The sequence below is a fragment of the Vicugna pacos genome, chromosome 20, assembly GCF_048564905.1.
Source record: "Vicugna pacos chromosome 20, VicPac4, whole genome shotgun sequence".
Classification (NCBI taxonomy): Eukaryota; Metazoa; Chordata; class Mammalia; order Artiodactyla; family Camelidae; genus Vicugna; species Vicugna pacos.
The window spans coordinates 7287531-7306851 of NC_133006.1; the positions used below are offsets into that span (position 1 = coordinate 7287531).

The window sequence follows — 19321 nt, forward strand, 5'->3', positions numbered from 1 at the left end:
TTCTTTCTTTCTTTCTCTCTTTCTCTCTTTCTCTCTTTCTTTCTTTCTTTTCTTCCTTCCTTCATTTCTTTCTTTCTTTCTTTCTTTCTTTCTTTCTTTCTTTCTTTCTTTCTTTCTTTCTTTCTTTCTTTCTTTCTCTCTTTCTCTCTTTCTCTCTTTCTCTCTTTCTTTCTTTCTTTTCTTCCTTCCTTCATTTCTTTCTTTCTTTCTTTCTTTCTTTCTTTCTTTCTTTCTTTCTTTCTTTCTCTCTTTCTCTCTTTCTCTCTTTCTCTCTTTCTTTCTTTCTTTTCTTCCTTCCTTCATTTCTTTCTTTCTTTCTTTCTTTCTTTCTTTCTTTCTTTCTTTCTTTCTTTCTTTCTTTCTTTCTTTCTTTCTTCCTTTCTTTCTTTCTATCTTTCCTTCTTTCTTTCCTTCTCTCTCTCTCTCTCTCTCTCTCTCTCTCTCTCTCTCTCTCTCTCACTTTCTTCTTTTCTTTTCCTTTCTTTTTAGAGCTAGTATGAACTACCTGGGACCTGAGTCGTGGACTATTTGGGCCATATTTCATCTACACTGGATACATCTTGTGATCCAGAAGTGATGGAAGGGTGTAGGGCCAAAACTGAGCTGAAGGAAAAAAAATCCTTCAGTCCAAGTTTCTCAAATGCAAAACAATAGATCTTCAGAAATTGGATCTGAGCTGTCTAGCTGTTGGTGAGCTCCCTGGCTCAGTTCAGAATGATGCTTGTTCTGTTGGACTTCTTATTTAGGTAGGGGTGGGAATCTTGGCTAAAGGCTCCATGTAGTTATTGCAACATTTAAAAATGTTTGTAGATAGATGCGAATGCCCACCCCCCCACACATATATACAAAAATAATTGGTCTCAAAGAATTTAATATATGTGATCCAAATACCTATGAAATTTAACAAAGATCCAGTCTTTGGTTTTAACTGGCAAGTATTTCTCTGTATACCTGTAAATAAATAATGGATGGGCAAAACAGTTGCTTTGAAACACTGATGGAAGAAGTGCAATGATTTTGTTGCACGGTGTGATATTAGAACGATTAAAAATTCACACGATTCATTTTGTAACGGCACATCCTTAAGAAGCCTGGTAGGGGAGGGTATAGCTCAGGGTAGAGGGCGTGCTTAGCATGCACAAGGTCCTGGGTTCAATCCCCAGTGCCTCCATTAAATAAAACAAACAAACAAACAAACAAACATAATCAACTCCTACCCAAAAGAAAAAAAAAAAGAAAAAAGAAAAAGAAGCCTGGTAACTACATTTTAAGTTATATTGTCCAGTATTTGCTATGCAGATCAAAATTACAATCGAGAAACATTTCCATGATAGGAAAGAGTCGTTAGATTCCCCTTGAATTTATTATCCTCTTTCACGTTATCTAGAAGGAAAACAAGGAGGCTCATTTATTAGAGGACAATTTTCTAAATTTAATAGGAGAATGTGGACAGCCTTTATGAATGAGTAATCCAGCAAAAATAGATATAAGCTCATGTAATGCTTATTTAACTCTCGATACTCAAAAGAAGTGAGGTACGGATGAAGAAAAATAATGCCCTGAAATAGCATCAGGTCAGCCGAACAGCCCTGCTCTGAGTATTCAGTTACGTGAACATTTAAACAAATGCTAACGACCAGGCCATGTGCGTGGAAGTAAACAAAGAGCCTGTCTGGGGAGAAAGCACAGAAGGAACATTGTCTGAACCAAAAAACTCTGCCCAGTAAGTGCAGAGTAAATGCAATTTAAGGACTCTTCCCACCTCTGACTATCTTAGCCTGCCAGCGTTTTTAGGAATTATGATAGAACTGACCAACCCCCCATGAATGCACGTGAACTCTATGACCCTCTAATTCTAGAACCTTTCATTCAAGAAGCATTGGTTGGGTCCCTGCTCTGCACCCACTGTCGTATTGAGGACGAATTTGCAGTCCCTGTGGTTGAGCCTCTATGGGAAACACAGACACATAAACAAAACCAAGATAAAAAAATGTTGAGCACTGGATGTGCATCCCATCCTCACACCATTTATCCTGGTCGTGTCCTCTCACTGGATGCTGACCCCTTTGGTGATCCCGATTCCCATTTCCCCAATGGCTGGTCCTTTTCCAGGCATTGTCTGCATCTCAGGGAAGTTGGCACACACTCAAGGGGACAGATTTTCTCAGGGGACAGCTCACATCTAAGGACCAGTCCACACAAGGGGCTCAAAGGAGCAGCCCCCTTGCCTCCACGGGTGGCATCTCTAAAAGGCCATCCCAGGTCCATCCACCTTTCCATGGAATCAGCTAAGTTTCTTGCAGTCATTGTAACCTTTTTAACCTTCTCCCTCCGCCTAATCCTGTTTTTCTCACTTCTTTCTAGCTTTTGTGCCCGAGCCCTCGGCCCAATACATTTTTTGTGTGCAAACCTCTGTCTCAGAGTCTGTTTCCAGGGAAAATAACCAAGACTCTCCTCCATTTAGAAATGTAAGGTCCTAGAAGAGCAGTATTTTTGATGATGTTTCTTTGTTTTGTTTACTGCTTTCCCCCCTAAGTCTTAGGACATGGTGGGCACTGAAAAGAAATCTCTTACCAAATAAATAAATAAGCATGACTTACTATATTATCTATTTCTTTAATTTTTTAAAATCCCTTAAAAATAATAAGTGTCTTAAATGAAAGACAGTTTTGTTGTTGTTTTTCTTTTAATCCTGCTGCTCAGGACTTAGGATTTAGCACATTGTAAATGTGTCCTAAGTATTTGTTCAGTGAATGAACGAAATTAATAGTATTATATTTATATCATTTAAATGTATACAGAAATGATATAAATACATAAATTTCATATGTTTATTTATATCATAATACATATTTTATTATGTTTTTATAATAAAATATATTTTTATTATGTTTATAATGTTTACAGCATGATTTTATGCAACACATTAAAAATCTTTTAGCAATGACCTCTTTCTTCATAATTCCTTTAAGATACAGTCATAATATTGAGTTCTTTCATTTTAATTCTCTAAGAGAAAGACAGGCAGAAATGACAGCTGGAATCAGAAATGAAATATTCTTTCGGTCACCTCCTATTTGTGACGATGCTTAACATTCTTCAATTCTTTGGGGTACCAACCTGAAACGACATCCAGGTGGAATCCATCCTCATCGTCGTCACTGAAGGCTGGAACTTGATTCATTGGAGCATCCTGTACACAAATGTCCTCAAACAAGCTTTCCTGAATTTGAACGCACTCTGCTTCCGGAGGGTCACTGCACTGACAGCTCCACAGGATTGTCTGTTTCAGACTTTCTCTGAACGCTGCGCACAGGTAGCGTCCATCAAGGGTCTTGCATTGTTCCGATCCCCTCCCACAGGTTTTCTTAAAATTCTTGTACGAAAGAGCACAATGTTCAGATTCCTGGCAGATCCGCGCTGCTATGGTACAATCACTCTTTTTTCCAGTTGTGAGTGATGTGTCTTTCCGATGGAGCCATTGTGTGGTATTTGACTGTGAAGCTGAACTTGAAGACAGTGCTGATTCTTCTATAAATAAAGTTTAAAAATCGACTAAAACTCAAATAAGCTCATTTACTTACGACCTTCTAGTATTTTCTAAAAAGCATATAGACATATCTTTAAAAAATATTCCAATATCTGCTGTCTTTCAAAAATCATTGAAAAAACTTATTTTAAGAGAGCTACTACAAATGATCTTGAATTTTTTTAATGGAATAAAAACATGAATGTGACATAGTTTATGTAACTAAACATAATGACAAGGCTCAATTTCTTTGAATATTTTTTCCTCATCATTTACTTTTGTCTTTTTATTACGTTTGAGTAATGATTCACAGAAATCAGGTACAACTTCAAATACTTATAAGATAATCCATTATTTCTCCGAATTTCCATTTCCTCCTTAGAAATATACTAAAGTGTTTCTTCACTGATTTTCATTATTCCCCCTTTAAAAAGCTTTTTTTAGACAGTTTTTGCCTATTCCCCTTACCCTTACCCTCTCATGAAAATTTAATTCCAGAGATATACCAAGTATCCATTTCGAGACTGTATGTATTATCTGTGCTTCATACATAATAAAGAGTAAGATGTTTTTCGCTCACCTCTAAGAACCAATTTTCACCCCTTGGAGGTTATACCTCTCATTGAGAATTCATGTTCTCTGAGATAGTTTCAATTAACCCATAATTATATAAACTTTATAGAAAGAAGAAATACAACCTCAACTTGCTTAACATAAGCTTTCAGAAGTGTACCATCAACTTCTTATCTTTTTTAATTGAAGTAGAGTCAGTTACAATGTGTCAATTTCTGGTGTACAGCACAGTGTCCCAGTCACGCACATACGTACATAGATTCATTTTCATAATAGGTTGCTACAAGATATTGAATATAGTTCTTTGTGCTCTACAGAAGAAATCTGTTTTTTTAAAAAAAATCTAATTTAGACGTTGTACTTAATATTTGCAAATCCATCTACTTCTAAAATATCTCCTCCTCCCTTGAGGTTCTTCTTGCGGCTATCACAATGAAAACTTCCTTGACCCTACCATTCTTTCCCAAATCATCTTTTTCCCCTTAGGGGTATCCTGCTCTTAAAAAAAAAATTTCTTTTTGTTTTATTAAATGAGCTTTTCTTCTACCTTCAATTTTACAAATGCCTCCTACCTAATGCAAGATAAAGGTAGTATAATCAATTTCAAGATATGAAAATGTTAAGCTTAAAAACTGCCAGGACGGTCTTACTAGTGCTGTTCAAAGTACTGCCTCTGTACAGCATGTGTTTTGAAACATACACTACAATAACGTTTTGTACATTTTTCAAATAACAGCTCAAGTGGATTGTTATAATTATGTAAATCAGGCTTCTCTTCTAGAGCAGAGATCACCTCTCCATCTCTTTTGGACAGCAGATGCAGGCTTGCACAGATAGGATGTGTGTGAATTACAGGGAAATATACGCAAAATGTTATGATAATTCACAGAGAAAAAAATGTGACAATGAGTGTGTATATGTCCATGAATGACTGAAAAATTGTGCTGAACACTGGAATTTGACACAACATTGTAAAATGATTATAAATCAATAAAAAATGTTTAAAAATGCTGCCCTCATATAATTCATTCTATTATATTGGTAATTATATATTTTGAAATAATCTGTGAACCCACCTAAATGTCCACGTCTTTTATAATACACATATGTGTGGAAATTTATACATATTTAAATTTAACAGCATAGGCTAAATAAAATAATCTGGATAAATGTCAACTTTGCTATGGTTTTAGCTGATCAACAGCTGGAACCGTTGGGGGAGAAGATAGCTCAGTGGTAGAGTGCCTGCCTAGCATGTACAAAGTCCTGGGTTCGATCCCCAGTAACTCCACTTAAAAAACAAGTAAATAAATAAACCTAGTTACCACTTCCCCTTTAAAAAAAAAAAACAGGGACTCTCTTATCTATCTTTATATTGATTCTCCAGTGTTTACAAGATCTCTGCCCATATTAACTGAATAATAAATTTTATGAATGAATACATGATTTATATGCTCAATATATTTAAATTTTTTAAATATTATTATACATTTATTGATCATTTACTAGCTGTCAGACTCTATGTTGAATGTTTATCACATTAAGAAAAAAAAGGAAAAAGAAGGAAATGTCGAAGCTGATTTGTTCAAGAAGCTTACAATCTGTCAACAGAGAAGATAAAAGAGCAAACCCAGATAATTTCCATGGTGAGTGGATAACCCACTTGTGCTCTAACCATGCAATGGAATACCGCTCCTCAAAAAAGAGACATGTTTTGATGAATCTCAAATGCACTGTGTTAAATAAAAGAAATCTGGCTCAGAAGGCTACATGTTATGTAATTACATTCATCTGAATTCTGGAAAAGGCAAGATTATGGAACAGAAAATTGTCCAGTGAGCTTACCATGAATGATTGGAGAGGCTGGGCATGGGGACCATTCGAGGTAAATGAGAAGTAAACCTTTCTGTCTTAGAAAGTGGGGGAAGGATGACTTTGAAAAAAGAGGGGAGAACTCTGTGCTAACAGGTGCATTGCCAAGCTGACCACTTTTCAGAGAGGGGACCTAGGGACGTGGAGGATCTGGATATCGATCACTGTAGGATTATTTGATCCCACATATCCCTTGGAAAATGTTTACGTGCCCTCAAGGACACGTGCCAACTAATATGATTACCACCACCGCAATGTTAGGCTGGCACCTTGAGTAGGCAGAAAATAAATGCCTGTTAGATGATTAAATGCTCCTATCCAAAGGCAAGCATAGTCCTAGGCGAGTGGTTATAGTTTGATCTTTCTCAGGAGACCCTGAGTTCTTTACCAAAAGAAATGGTACCTTATTTATCTTCTGCCTTTTAAGTCTTGTGTAAAGCTATAGTGAGCCTCACAAATGCATATATAGAATGAGTGAATCTGTAATTCTAATGAATTATCGTTGAATGAAGCTTGAAATCTCCAGCTCACATAAACTTAAATTACATGAAGAATTAATCAAATCACCCAAAAAAAAGGAGTTTATCAAATTACATAAAAGTGGTTAATTTTGAAATAATATTTTTCTTTTTCATGACTGTAAATATTCCATCGAACAATGTAGTACCTGATTCATTGATGCAGTTCTTCCCAAGCAGTTTGTTGACAGTACAATAGAGGTCATCAGAACAGAGACAATCGTTAAATCGGAAGTCGCTTTCCACTAAGGACTGGATGCTCAGGTTACAGCTGAATGGCTCCTTCATCCGGCGGGGGTCTCCTGGATTTCACAAACAGGTAACACCCTAGACATTACATTGAATGTAATTTTTGAGCTCCCTTACCCAAGCTTTGTTAAAGCTTTGGGTAGTCCCCCCCCCCCCCGCCACCGCCAAAGCTTTTAACATATTCATTTTAGTAATTCATTATTATAATGAAATTATCTGGCTTTGTTACAGGATGTCCATATAATGGCCTTTTCAAGTGAGAAATCTATTTCTACTGTCATTCCCCCAATATTTACTTTCTAAAATAGATTAAGGCTTTCTGTATTTTAAAATTGCATTGCCTCCACTTAGAATGCCAATTTTTGTTCTTTAATAATAATCAAGACTGCCCTTCTAGGAGGCGACCAGAATGCTCTATAATTGTAGCATTTTGTCAGTTTAGCTATTTTATTAGCTATTTGGTCTGAATCTGCTATGTTATTTTTCATGTCATTCTAAGATTACAATACAAGACATCAAGTGGCTCTAAATTTATCATGGAAAATGAAATCGTCCTGATGCTCAGCAAGCACTCAATAAATATCATTGACTAGCAAGCCTTTCATAATTACCAATATTTCATTTTCTGCTTTAAAAAGCCATATTCATCCACCCAGCAATTTTCTATTATTCATTTCTCTGAATAAAACCACTTGAGTACATTTCATTTGTGTATTTAAGAATATTTCTATTTCAGCGCCATGCATGGGAAAATGGTGCAAATATTATAATTCACTGCAAGTGACTAGCTATTGGTATATGGAAATAAATAAATATGGAGGAATTCAGGATACACTGAATGTGATATTTTATATTGCCTCATAAAATGTAACAAGAAGCTTCACCATCAAAACAAATAACAGATTTTTTTGTTCCTGTCCTTTATTCTCATCCTAAAATTGTTGTGTTATTTGAGCAAATTTGCCTTTGAAATTCTTCCCCTGATCTGTAATGAGAATGTTGGATGAGAATGTAATGAGAATGAATATTGGATAATTTGGGGGGAGTATGAACATTCTGTGTACCCCTTCAAGGCAGGGGTGAGAAGGAAGTCTCCCTCCTGTCCCCTACGTCCTATGTAAGTTCCTTGAGATCTTGTGGCTGGGCAGGGGCTGATGGTGGAGACGGTGAATGTCGGCATCATCCGAACTATGGGTTGTTGCCTCTTAACCCAACACACTTGTCCTTACAGCTTTGGGAGGAAGAGATCACACAAGCAGACAGGCAAGGGGCTTGAGCATCACAGAATTTACTCTTTGTGAAATGGCTGAAGAAACAAAATGAGTCATGGAAGAATGTATTTTTATTTTCCCCTTTGGTTTTCTCTTACTGAATATGCCAGAAGGTATATCAGATTTTATGGTATTCTAATATTCATTATATGAGTTGATAAAACTTACTTTATGTTAGAATAAGATATTTTGAAAAGTTTTGCCATAATAGTATCAAGGTAAGGTCCCACTACGTAATCGGTGTATCCACTTTTAGTGAATGGGTCTTAGCTCTGATGTTCTCATTCAATATATATTCAGCTACTTGGTATATTTAGGACATTTTTTTCCTTTTAAACAAATGACAGTGACTCTTCTGTCTTCACATTCTCTACCCATTGGACCTGCCCTCAAATGTTTGGACATTTGATGTAGGAGGTAGAACAAATTAAAAATAAAAATATTTTAATACTATAAATTTTATTATACTTTATTTATAAATTTTATATTTAATGATATAAATATTATTTTAACTTGTTCTGGACAGAGTTGGAATGGAAAATAGTGACTATGTTGCAGGAATATAAAATTCGTGTTACGTACATGCAAATAAATCATGTCTGAGCATCACAAATGTCATCTTCCTATGTTATCACTGACATATTAACATAGAAGCAAAAGAACATTTTATCTGAAAAATTATCACCATGCTTCTGAGAGGCATGTATGTAATTTTAACATTATACATGGTGAGATCAGTATGATAATAATAATTTCAGACAAGAATAATCTGAAATATTGCATAGAGCTAATTTATGCTTTAAATAAATTCAATGCATCAGAGCCCTTGAGTAATTTAAGAATACTCTTTTGTAACTAAATTCACTAATAAGTAATTGAAGGTGAATCACTTGAATACCAAGATTGCATATAAGGTATTTAGAGAAAAACTGACTTCCTACGATAGTCAATCCTATGTTTATCTCAGTAAAAGGACATTATTTGAGTGTATTTTGTAACTTGCTCTACCTGGCACATGGCAGGCATCCTCCATTTTCCTCCAGGCGCCTTCGCATCCGTTAGCATCACTTAGGCAGCGCTCTCTTAAATACGTGCAGTCGGTGGTTTGGGAAGGGGACTCATTGCCCAAGCACAGCCCCACAGCTTGAGTAACAACAACCACAAAACAACAAAAACAGCAGCGATGTGACAAGATGGCAGTTACGTACTTCGGAATCTGAGTTATTAACGATACGGAGCAGAATAATGAAAAATCAAACGGGATAAAATCATTACCAGGCTGGACGTGGACTGTAACCTCTCCCCTCACTATGGAGCTCTGCGTCTCTTATGTAAGATTCTGAAATAAAGAGTCTACATTTGCTCCCTCTTTTTTACTATTCATTTTTCAGCGTGTGCTTTATTTTTATTACTATTGCACCATTGAAACTGCTGTTTGAAATTTCCTACTCGCCTTCACAACGTCAAGTCTGACAGGTTGAAGACTTCCTCCTGCCTCCTTCTATCGCTGGGCATTCTGTTGTCATTTTGTTCTTGAAATCTTTCCCCTTTGGCCACCCCCTCTTCTTATGCTCTTGATACTTGTTCATTTGTTATTTTCCGCCCATGGTTAGACTCCATCCCAGGATCCTCTGATGATTCTGTGAAAGTATATTTGTAGCTTGTGTTCTGCCCTCAGACTTCTCTCATGCTCATTTCACACGTTCTCTGTGGACAATTCCACATCTTCGTGGTTTTAACTAAAATCTCTAGACTGATGATTCTCATATGTCTCATTCAATCCCCTTATTTTCCAATTAGAGGTGCTGTTACCCTCACCTGGATGTTCCAGACACACTTTCAGACAATCCTATCATTAGCATTGTCTTCCTCATCACCGCCCCCTGCTGGACCATCTGCTTCATCAGTAATTCCACCATTCACAGTGGCACCCAAATTAGGAACCTTGGATTCATGGTGGGCTCCTAGTCTAGCCTCAGCTTCCCTCCCCCATCTACACTCTGGCATAGCTCATTGACTCCTATTTTGACTATCTGATCAACCCATCAGTTAGTCAGTCTGCCTCCAATTCCATCTTATTCAGATAAATTCTTTATACCTGCTAATCTACCATTCTAGTCCTGCCATGTCTCTGCCCCATCCTTTGGAGGGTTCCTCATATCATGACTCTCACATTCTCCACCATGTGCAATCTGGAGGTCCTTAAGCATTTACAGTTTCTCAAATGCTCCATGCTCGTATCTCTGAACCTTTACAGTATGGACACCCAGCAGGGGTTCCTTTTTTTTTTTTTCCTCTGGAATAACTCTCTTATTTTGTCCTTTAAGATTCAACACAATAACTACCTATTTGATGGAAACTTGTCCTAATTCAATACCCCTTTTCCTACACCTAAAGGGAATTTAATACCTCTTACCTGTTTCACTACAATCTTGGGTACTTCCAACCCAAGCATTTATTGCTCTGTAACAAAAGTGTGTATTTCTGTGTTTGTCTTTACACTGGGTTCTAGGGTTTTACTCAGCAGGCATTAGGGGTAATTCAGAATTGTATCCCCATCATCAATACAGTGATGCATCATAGATATCCAATAAATGCATGTTGACTTACACCACCTTGAATAGTTGTTTATGAATGAGTTATACATAAATAACTAGGAATGCCCAATAAAAATAACACCTTCCAGATATTTACAAGTTATTTTGGGTGGAAAAGTCTCCAGCAAGTTTTCTAAACGTATCAAGAAAGTAGCAATGTGAAGCCAGTACAGTGTACTAAGGACTCAAACATGCTGCAGGCATACAAACTGACTCTTGCTTAAGCAATCCATAGAAAAATATGGAAATTACAATCGAGTTATAGGGACAGCATGCTAACTAAAATCAGGAGACCTCCAGCTATGTTGTAATCAGCCAAATTATTTGATTTTTTTTAAACGAGGTTAATTATGAATCCCCTGTCACAACACAGAGTTATAGGCTTCAAGTAAAGCCAGTGACATCTCTTTAAAAAAAAATGTTACCTCTTTCCAAATCTCTTCTCCTAAGGAGAATCCTTGACAACTGACTGGATCGTATGTGCTACCGGCTGGACCAGTGCCTCTGGCGATTAGCCCCGTGGGTGTAGCTTGATCACATTTTTCTCGTTGAGGACTGGAGTGGAAATTGATATATCAGCGTTCTGGGTTTTTTTCAGTGTACCTCATCTAGCCAACCTCATCTAGCCAAGCCCTTGCTCTAGGTTAGCGAGCCTAGAGGAAGAAGAAGAGAGCCACCTGGATTCTGGCCCAGGGTTACTTGTTTGCATCCAGCTCGCCAAAGATCCCAAAGTAGGGACTTTTAGGTCAGAAGTTTAAGAAACAACTGGAATTTTATTTGCCAGTGACCATTACATCTTGTGAATAGCTCCCTCAAGACACTTCTAAGTGATGTTCTCTTGGGGAGATCATCAGAGCCTCACTGCTATCAGTGCAATGATCATGAGTGATTGCTGCATGTTATCCTTCCCCAGTGAATTTTATTTTCTTTCGTATTTAAAATTTTAGGTTGAACCACCAACTTGATTGTTTATTTTACAGGACTTCCCACACCTTCCACTCAGATGAAATAACTGAGTCAGTAGGAAAACCAGCTTAATGATTTGGCCCAGAAGAAGCAAAATAACTTTAGCTTCCCAAATCTTATCCACTCCTGACTATGATTTGTGTATTTAAATGTACTTAAGCCAGGGGTTTTCAAGTTCCTCCTGAAATGCTAAGTGAAACACAGCTTCTATTTTAAACTAAATAAGATGGAGAATATTACACATTTTATCACCTTCTTAAAGATGCAGAAGGCTCATTAGGATATTAAATGCTCCTATTTGAAGACTGACTGTGTCTCATGTTTCTTTGGCTACAGAACTTTCCCACATCACAAGGCCTGTTTAAATGATGTTGAACAAATATTCTGAAGAACGCAGTATGGGAAATACTGGTTAAACCTCACGAATAGCACAATTCTGACCCTGATCGTGTTAGATACGATTTCCCTCCATCATGCAACCTGGTGTCGAGGTTAATTTAGAAGTGAAAGTTGAAAACAAGAGGCCACCATTGTCTTTTCAACGAGGGCCATGATGAAGCTGCAATGTATTTTGTGTGCTTTGCTATACTGCTGTCTGACCTACAAAAATTTAATTCTCCTAGAATTCTGCTTAATAGAAATAAAAGAAATAAGGAAATATTATTAGAAATAAGCACAAGGAGCAAAATTTTGGAACGTTAAATAACTATTATTTTAAACTCCCCCAAACCTGAAATTATATAAAAAGATTCCTTTCATTCTTGCCTTAATTTTCTTTGACTAGATTTATTTTGATTCTCTTTTTCTGTTCATCATAATTCAAAATAACCTTCTTTGTTTTCTTGCCCACAGTTATGCCTTTATTCATCAGTGTCTATTAGCACAGAGTAAGCAGAAAATACACAGGCTTTGTTTTAATGAGTAGATTATTAATATCCAGCTATAATTACAGCTATCCTTTTTTCTGAATTCAATTTACAGATCCTACAAAATGCTGATGAAAATATAATAGCTTCTTTAATAACACACATAGCACGTAGATCTTCATAGACTCTAAGTATAAACAAATTCTTTTTTACTAGCATCTTACAATACATTCACTCTACCCAACACAAGAGAGATAAATTCACACTTATCTCTAGGTCACAAAAATGGACTAAAATTGAAGCATTTGTCGTAGTGTTGTGTTACTCGACTAACTGACTCCTACTTAATAAATAGGAACACCTAAAAATCAGGGAAACTGAATGATTTCAATTAATCTCATTTTAATTTAATTTCAAAGAAAAATAGATAACGATTCATAATTTGTCATATTATAACTTGTAAATAGGTCCTGGAAGGTTTCATTTCTAAAAGGCTCTAGTATATTTGTAAATTCTATACATCTTCGTAAATTACTCAGAGTGAGTAGATGATTCTATGAAAAAAAAAACCAGAAGCAACCTGAGAGTTGAATGCAATTCTCACATTGTGCATTTTCCATGGTTACAAATGAGTAAAAGTAGGTGAATAAGCCATGTTCAAGCATAAATTTGTAATTAGGATTTTATATTATCAGGCTCTGTTAGCTTACCTGACAGTTCAGTTACATGGGACAGCATTCGGTGCATGAAGAATTGGGGTGCTATAAACCTGAAGCATCAGTCACTTACCGAAGAAAATGAAGACCATCATGGTGGACACCTCGGGGCTGCTCACCTGGAAGAAAAGCAGACGTGTTTACTCCCACCACCTTCTTACCAGTAACTGCCCAGAATAAGGCTTCGGCTTCCGCTCTTGCTTCCGAAGAGCATCACCGATTCAAGTCAGTTTCCTATGTCATCACTTCCTCACCAATCTTTCCTGAGCTGCGAACTTTCCTAATTATGTCCAAATTCAATTATCTTCTCCTGAGTGTACTGAGCTCAGATATTATGCTTCCAGGAAAGCCCTGGAGCCAGATACTAAGAAATGATACGTACTCTGCACAAACAGGAAAAAAAGTAGGGTTTTTTTTTCTATTTTTTAAAATTGAAATAGGGTTGATTTACAATGTTAGTTTCAGGTGTATAGCAAAGTGGATTCAGTTATATGTGTATATATATAATATTATATATATTTTTCAGATTCTTTTCCATTATATGCTATTATAATAAATTGAATATGGTTCCCTGTGCTATACGATAGGTCCTTGTCATTTATCTGTTTTACATATAGTAGCGTGTATCCATTCTTTTCCCTTCATCTAGAATACTAAACTGTGTCAAAGCCTCCCCACATAGCTCAGAATTCTCCTAGACACTTGAGAATGCTCATGTTGTGACTCTCTTTTTTCTGATATTTCCTTTGTTGCCGTGGTCCAGAATATCTTTGAGGGATACATATAATCAATTACTAATAACTCAGGTAAAATGAGGACAGAGTACTGATTTAACAATGTGGAAGGCAGAAGTGGTGATAATAAGAGAATTATTTGTGGGAAGGATTGGGGGAGCAAAAATCTAGGCTGAATGGATTCAGGATAAATTGAAAGCAGGATAATTTTTGATAATAGGCATTTTGTCTTTCAAGGAAATTTGCTATAAAGAGAAACAGAAAATTGGGACCGTATCTGGAGAAGGATGTGAGGTCAAGGGAGAGATATTGGAGATATTAGATTATATTTGTTCTACCTTAAAGCACTTTTCCTGACTGCAAATAAAAATCAAATGAGCTTGTGGGTCACATCTGTAACGTAACTTCGGCTGTTTTCTTTAGTTCTCTGTCTCAAAATTAGAAGCACCCCACGGAAGCTAGCGTTCTCCTCTCCTGGTGGTGTTGTTTCTAATGCTTTTTTCTCACCCATATTCTACATCTGTCTCCTGCTTTTACTGGAACTGTTAATATATCTTTTTTTTTTGATTGAAGTATAGTCAGTTATAATGTGTCAATTTCTGGTGTACAGGACAATGTCCCAGTCATGAACATACATACATATATTTATTTGCATATTCTTTTTCATTAAAGGTTATTACAAAATGTTGAATATAGTTCCCTGTGCTGTACAGAAGACATTTGTTTTTTAAATTTATGTTTATATATAGTGGCTAACATTTGCAAACCTCAAACTCCCAAATTTATTCCTTCCAACCCCTTTCCCCAGTAACCATAAGATTGTTGACTATGTCTGTGAGTCTGTTTCTGTTTTGTAGATGAGTTCATTAGTCTCCTCTTTTTTTCTGTTTTTGATTCTGCGTATAAGTGATAACCTATGGTATTTTTCTTTCTCTTTCTGGCTTACTTCACTTAGAATGACGATCTCTAGGTCCATCCATGTTGATGCAAATGGCATTATTTTACTCTTTTTTATAGCTGAGTAGTATTCCATTATATAAATATGGTTATACAATGTTAATATGTCATTTTAAACAGATCATCTTATCTTCACTTTTCCTCTAATTCCTTCCTGTAAAAGGACTTTGTCTAATTAATGAAATCATCATAAAAACTTTTCCAACAGATGTTCTTTCCCTCCTACTAGAGATTTCCAAATATATTCAACTTCTCTGCTGATATACAGTTTATTTCCAGCTCATGTTTTCCTTATAGTTGAATGACTACAAATAGAGCCTGGGACTGATGGTGTGTGAACCGGAAGCGTCCATGTAATGTGGCCCTTTGTTCACTGGAATGCTCCAAGCCAACTTGCCTTTGGAGGCCATTTCATTGCCTTTTTCTACAGAGTATTAGTTTCCTGTCCTTTTATTTTCTCTCATTTTCTCATACTTGACATTTTTCTTCATTTTTACCACTTTTTCTATTGTTATGTAAAAATCACTCCAAAAGTTAGTGTCTTAAAACAACAAAAATTATTTACTATTTCTCACTGTTTCTGTGGGTCTGGAATTTGGGGATGGCTTGGCTGGGTGCTTCTGGCCCAGGAGTTTCCTGAGGTTGCAATCAGATCGTTATCTCAGGAAGGACAGTCTTGAAAGCCTCTTCATCACTTGTCTGGTGCCTCAACTGGGAAGCCTTGAAAAGCTGGGATTTCTTGAATTCAGTTTCTGTCTCTATGTAATTTCTCCCCGTGGTCTCTCCAGCAAAACAACTTCAGGATAGCTGGGCTTCTTACGAATGCCTTCGGGGCCCCGACAGCGCATGTCCTGAGGCAGTTAGATGGGAGCCATTATTGCCTCTCATGAGTCAGCCTCTGAAATCACACAGCATACCGTCACTGCATCCCATTGGTCCAGGGAATTTTGTACAAAGTTCTGCTTCGTTTCAAGGGAAGGAGACATAGATCCGCATCTCCTGATGGAGGATCATCCAGGTAGCATTGAAAAAAAAAAAAAGAATAGCATGTGGAAATGGAAATATATTGATGCATCTTTGATAGAGAACAATTTGCCACACCTCCAAGCACACCAGGCCCCTTTCTTTTAAAATCTTGTTCCTCCTTCGAATTATTTTCTTATACATCAGTATGCTCCCCAGTCCCCCATGATTTTCTTATTCTCACTCTTCTCTTGGATTCACTTCCTTGCCTGCCATCCTGAAGCTTATGGTAAGGAATTTTTTCACACTCTTTAGTACCTTCAAATGCCTTCCCCTTGTGATTCTTAAATGCACTAAATGTGTCAATCCCCTTCTGAACTACTGAATTTTTAACACCTTTATTATGGTATGATTCCTGTACAGTAACTACACATATTTCAGATGTACAATTGGATGAATTTGGATAGATGTATATACACCCATGAAACCACCACCACAGTCAAGACAGCTCACATTTCCATCACTCCCCAAGAGGTGCAAATCTCGAACTCCCAATTTATCCTTTCCCACCTCCTTTCCCCCCTGGTAACCATAAGTTTGTTCTGTATGTCTGTGAGTCTGTCTCTGTTTGTAGACAACTGAACTACTGAATCTTATGGGAGAAAACTACATTGGTGTGTTTTCTGGCATTATAATTAAGATAATTAATTTCTACCCTCAATCAGAGTTTTTGACACTGCCTAACAGGAATTTTTGTCAACTAGTTAAAAAGTATTCCCCATTTATTCTGAATGAATATGGGGAGCCCAGAGTAGAAGTGGCTTATGTTCCATCCAGTGTGGCATCCATGTAGATTTCATGAAGAGTTTTACCTGGAAGAAGCAAGCCAGAGGGGTGCACCTTGCGGTACAAGCCACTAGGAATGTTAATTTCATAAGGAAGAGGGTTGTTATGTTCTGATCTGTGAAACAAGCTGAAATGGACTTTCAGACAGGGGATGGATGGCAACACTAACATGGTGGATTCAAGGATGTTCCAAATCCAGAAACCAGACCTTGTTCCTACTTCTGGTACCAGAGGGAGAGCCCCAGGCATCTTGGGGGCCAATCCAACCTCCAGTATGTGGGAAATGAGGGCTCAACCCCTGCTGGAGTTTCAGAAACAGGGAAAGAATGTAGGTGTAGGTAAGACCAGCCAAAGGGTCACTGGAGCCAATGGTCAGATCAGGGGGCGCGGAAAGACTCAAAGCATAACTTCCGAAGGAGTGGGTGGAGACCTAATTCCAGAGGCAAAACAGAAGACTGGCACCGGAGGGTGGACCAGAGAAAGTGAGCAGGTGTGCCCCAAACAATAGCTAGAAGAGACAGATGAGGCCCTAGGCTGGGGAGAGGGGGTCTGTGAGAGATGCCACCTGGGTTGGAGGCATCCAAATGCGGTCCCAAAGCAGCTCCTTGGCACTCCCAGCAGGCATGGGCATCTCCAGATCTAGGGCGATCATCCTTCGTATCAGGTTCCTGGGACTTCTGTAACAAAGTACCGCAAACTGGGTGGCTTCGAAGAACAGCAATGTAGTATCTCACAGTTCTGGAGGCCAGAAGTCCGAGATCAAGGTGCAGGTGGGGCTGGCTCCTTTTGAGGGCTCTGAGGCAGAGTCTGTTTCATGCATGTTTCCCAGCTCCGGGCGCCCTGCCTGCTACCCCTGGCATTCCTTGGCTTGTCGAAGCATCACTGTGTGTCTGCCTTAATCTACACTGTCAGTGTCCCTGTGTGTGTTGTCCCCAAGTCCCCAAGTTTTCCCTTTTGAATAAGGACTCCACTCATATTGGATGTAGGATCCACCCTAATAACCTTGTCTTAATTTGACTGTTTCTGCAAAGACCTTGTCTCCAAATAAGGTTACATTTTGCGTTGCTCGGGGCTAGGACTTCAGCATATCTTTTTGGGGGGTTACATCTCAGTCCGTCTCACCCATTTTATCCAGGCCTTCAAGCAGACAGTGCTCTCAAAAACAAATCTCCATTCTTAAAGGTGGCTCTTGCAAAATTAACCACTTTCCTGAGATCTACCTTTTCACAACTCTTTCCTATCAGCAGAAATGGTGGTCGGCTTCTAACCCAAATCTCTCCTATTTCCTAATTTAATTCCTCTGACATTTAACTTCTAAAATTCAAAAATTAGTTTATTTTCATCATTTTTAATATGTAATAACATAATACTCCATTTTTATACATATAGGTATTGTCTATGCTTTGCTTTTCAAGTCTCTCTTTTTTTTTTTTTTACTATTTTTGAATTAGTAATGCCATTTCAGTTTTAATTTTATTCTAAATCGAGTATTTATTTAAGAGCACGTGTCTTAAGTTTTTAGGCTAATATGTATTTAGCATGTACCATAGGCCAGCAGTGGTACTGAGTGGTTTTTTGTTTTGTTTGTTTTCATTTTTCATTTTTTAATTGAAGTATAGTCAGTTACAATGTGTCAATTTCATGTCTCAGTCATACATGTACATACATAGATTCCTTTCCATATTTTTTTCCATTATGGGTTACTACAAGATATTGAATACAGCTCCCTGTGCTGTACAGTATGAACTTATTGTTCATCTATTTTATATAAGTAGTTTGTATCTGAGAGTTTTATATGTAGTGAGTCATTTCACCCTCAGAATCACCCTATGCTGTAGAATATGTTACTCTCTTAATATTATAAAGGTAAGTAACTTCCCACGTTTTTCACCACAAAACTAGTCTAACTGCATAATTTATGTTCATAACCGCTGTATAAGACTGCTTCCATTTATACCTCATATTATTAAGTTGGCTTCTCCTATCTCTCCTGGCTTTACAGTTCTGAGTAGCCAAAGACAGTATCAATTATTTCAAATGTACCAACCTCTCAAGAGGATCACTTACATTTAATTTTGTAGGATACAAAATATAGTATACCCACGTATGTTGTACATGTATACACATGCATATATTCTCACTTTTGTTTCATGTATTACTTTCAGTAATAAATATTAGTGTTGTCTGATAATTTGTATTTTATCAAGCTTTTTAAATGTTTATACTAACTTTCACTAATATAGTCTTTTTATTGAGATATATTTGACATATAACTTTGTGTAAATGTCAACTGTACAATGTATTGATTTGATATTTACATACTGTAATATGATTACTATTACAGCATAAGCTCACATCACTATTACTTCACATAACTATTATTTCTTGTGTTGAGAACATTTAAAATCTAGTCTCTTAACCATTTTAAATTATACAACACAGTATTCTTTTCTTTTTTTTTTTTTACTATAATCACTAGACTGTGAACTAGCTCTCCAGACCTTATTTATTTTTTATTTGCAAATTTGTACATTTTGACCGACATCGCCACGATTCCCTCATCTCCCAATCCTAGCAAATGCCACTCTTCTCTTCTCTGTTTCTATGAGTTTGGGTTACTTAGATCCCATGTATAAGTGACAATACAGCATTTGTCTTTCCCTG

General features: G+C 37.1%; 1 protein-coding gene across 1 annotated transcript in view; it reads right to left on the minus strand.

The window, feature by feature from the left end:
* GFRAL (GDNF family receptor alpha like) overlaps positions 1-13252 on the minus strand; it is a 53073-nt gene extending 39821 nt beyond the window's left edge. The window contains exons 1-4 of the mRNA XM_006211550.4: positions 13231-13252; positions 9021-9155; positions 6642-6794; positions 1312-1383 (exon numbers count right to left, since the gene is read on the minus strand). Coding sequence (XP_006211612.2) covers positions 1312-1383; positions 6642-6794; positions 9021-9155; positions 13231-13252 — 382 coding nt within the window. The remainder of the gene's footprint in view (positions 1-1311; positions 1384-6641; positions 6795-9020; positions 9156-13230) is intronic.
* Between the last annotated feature and the right edge of the window lie 6069 nt (positions 13253-19321).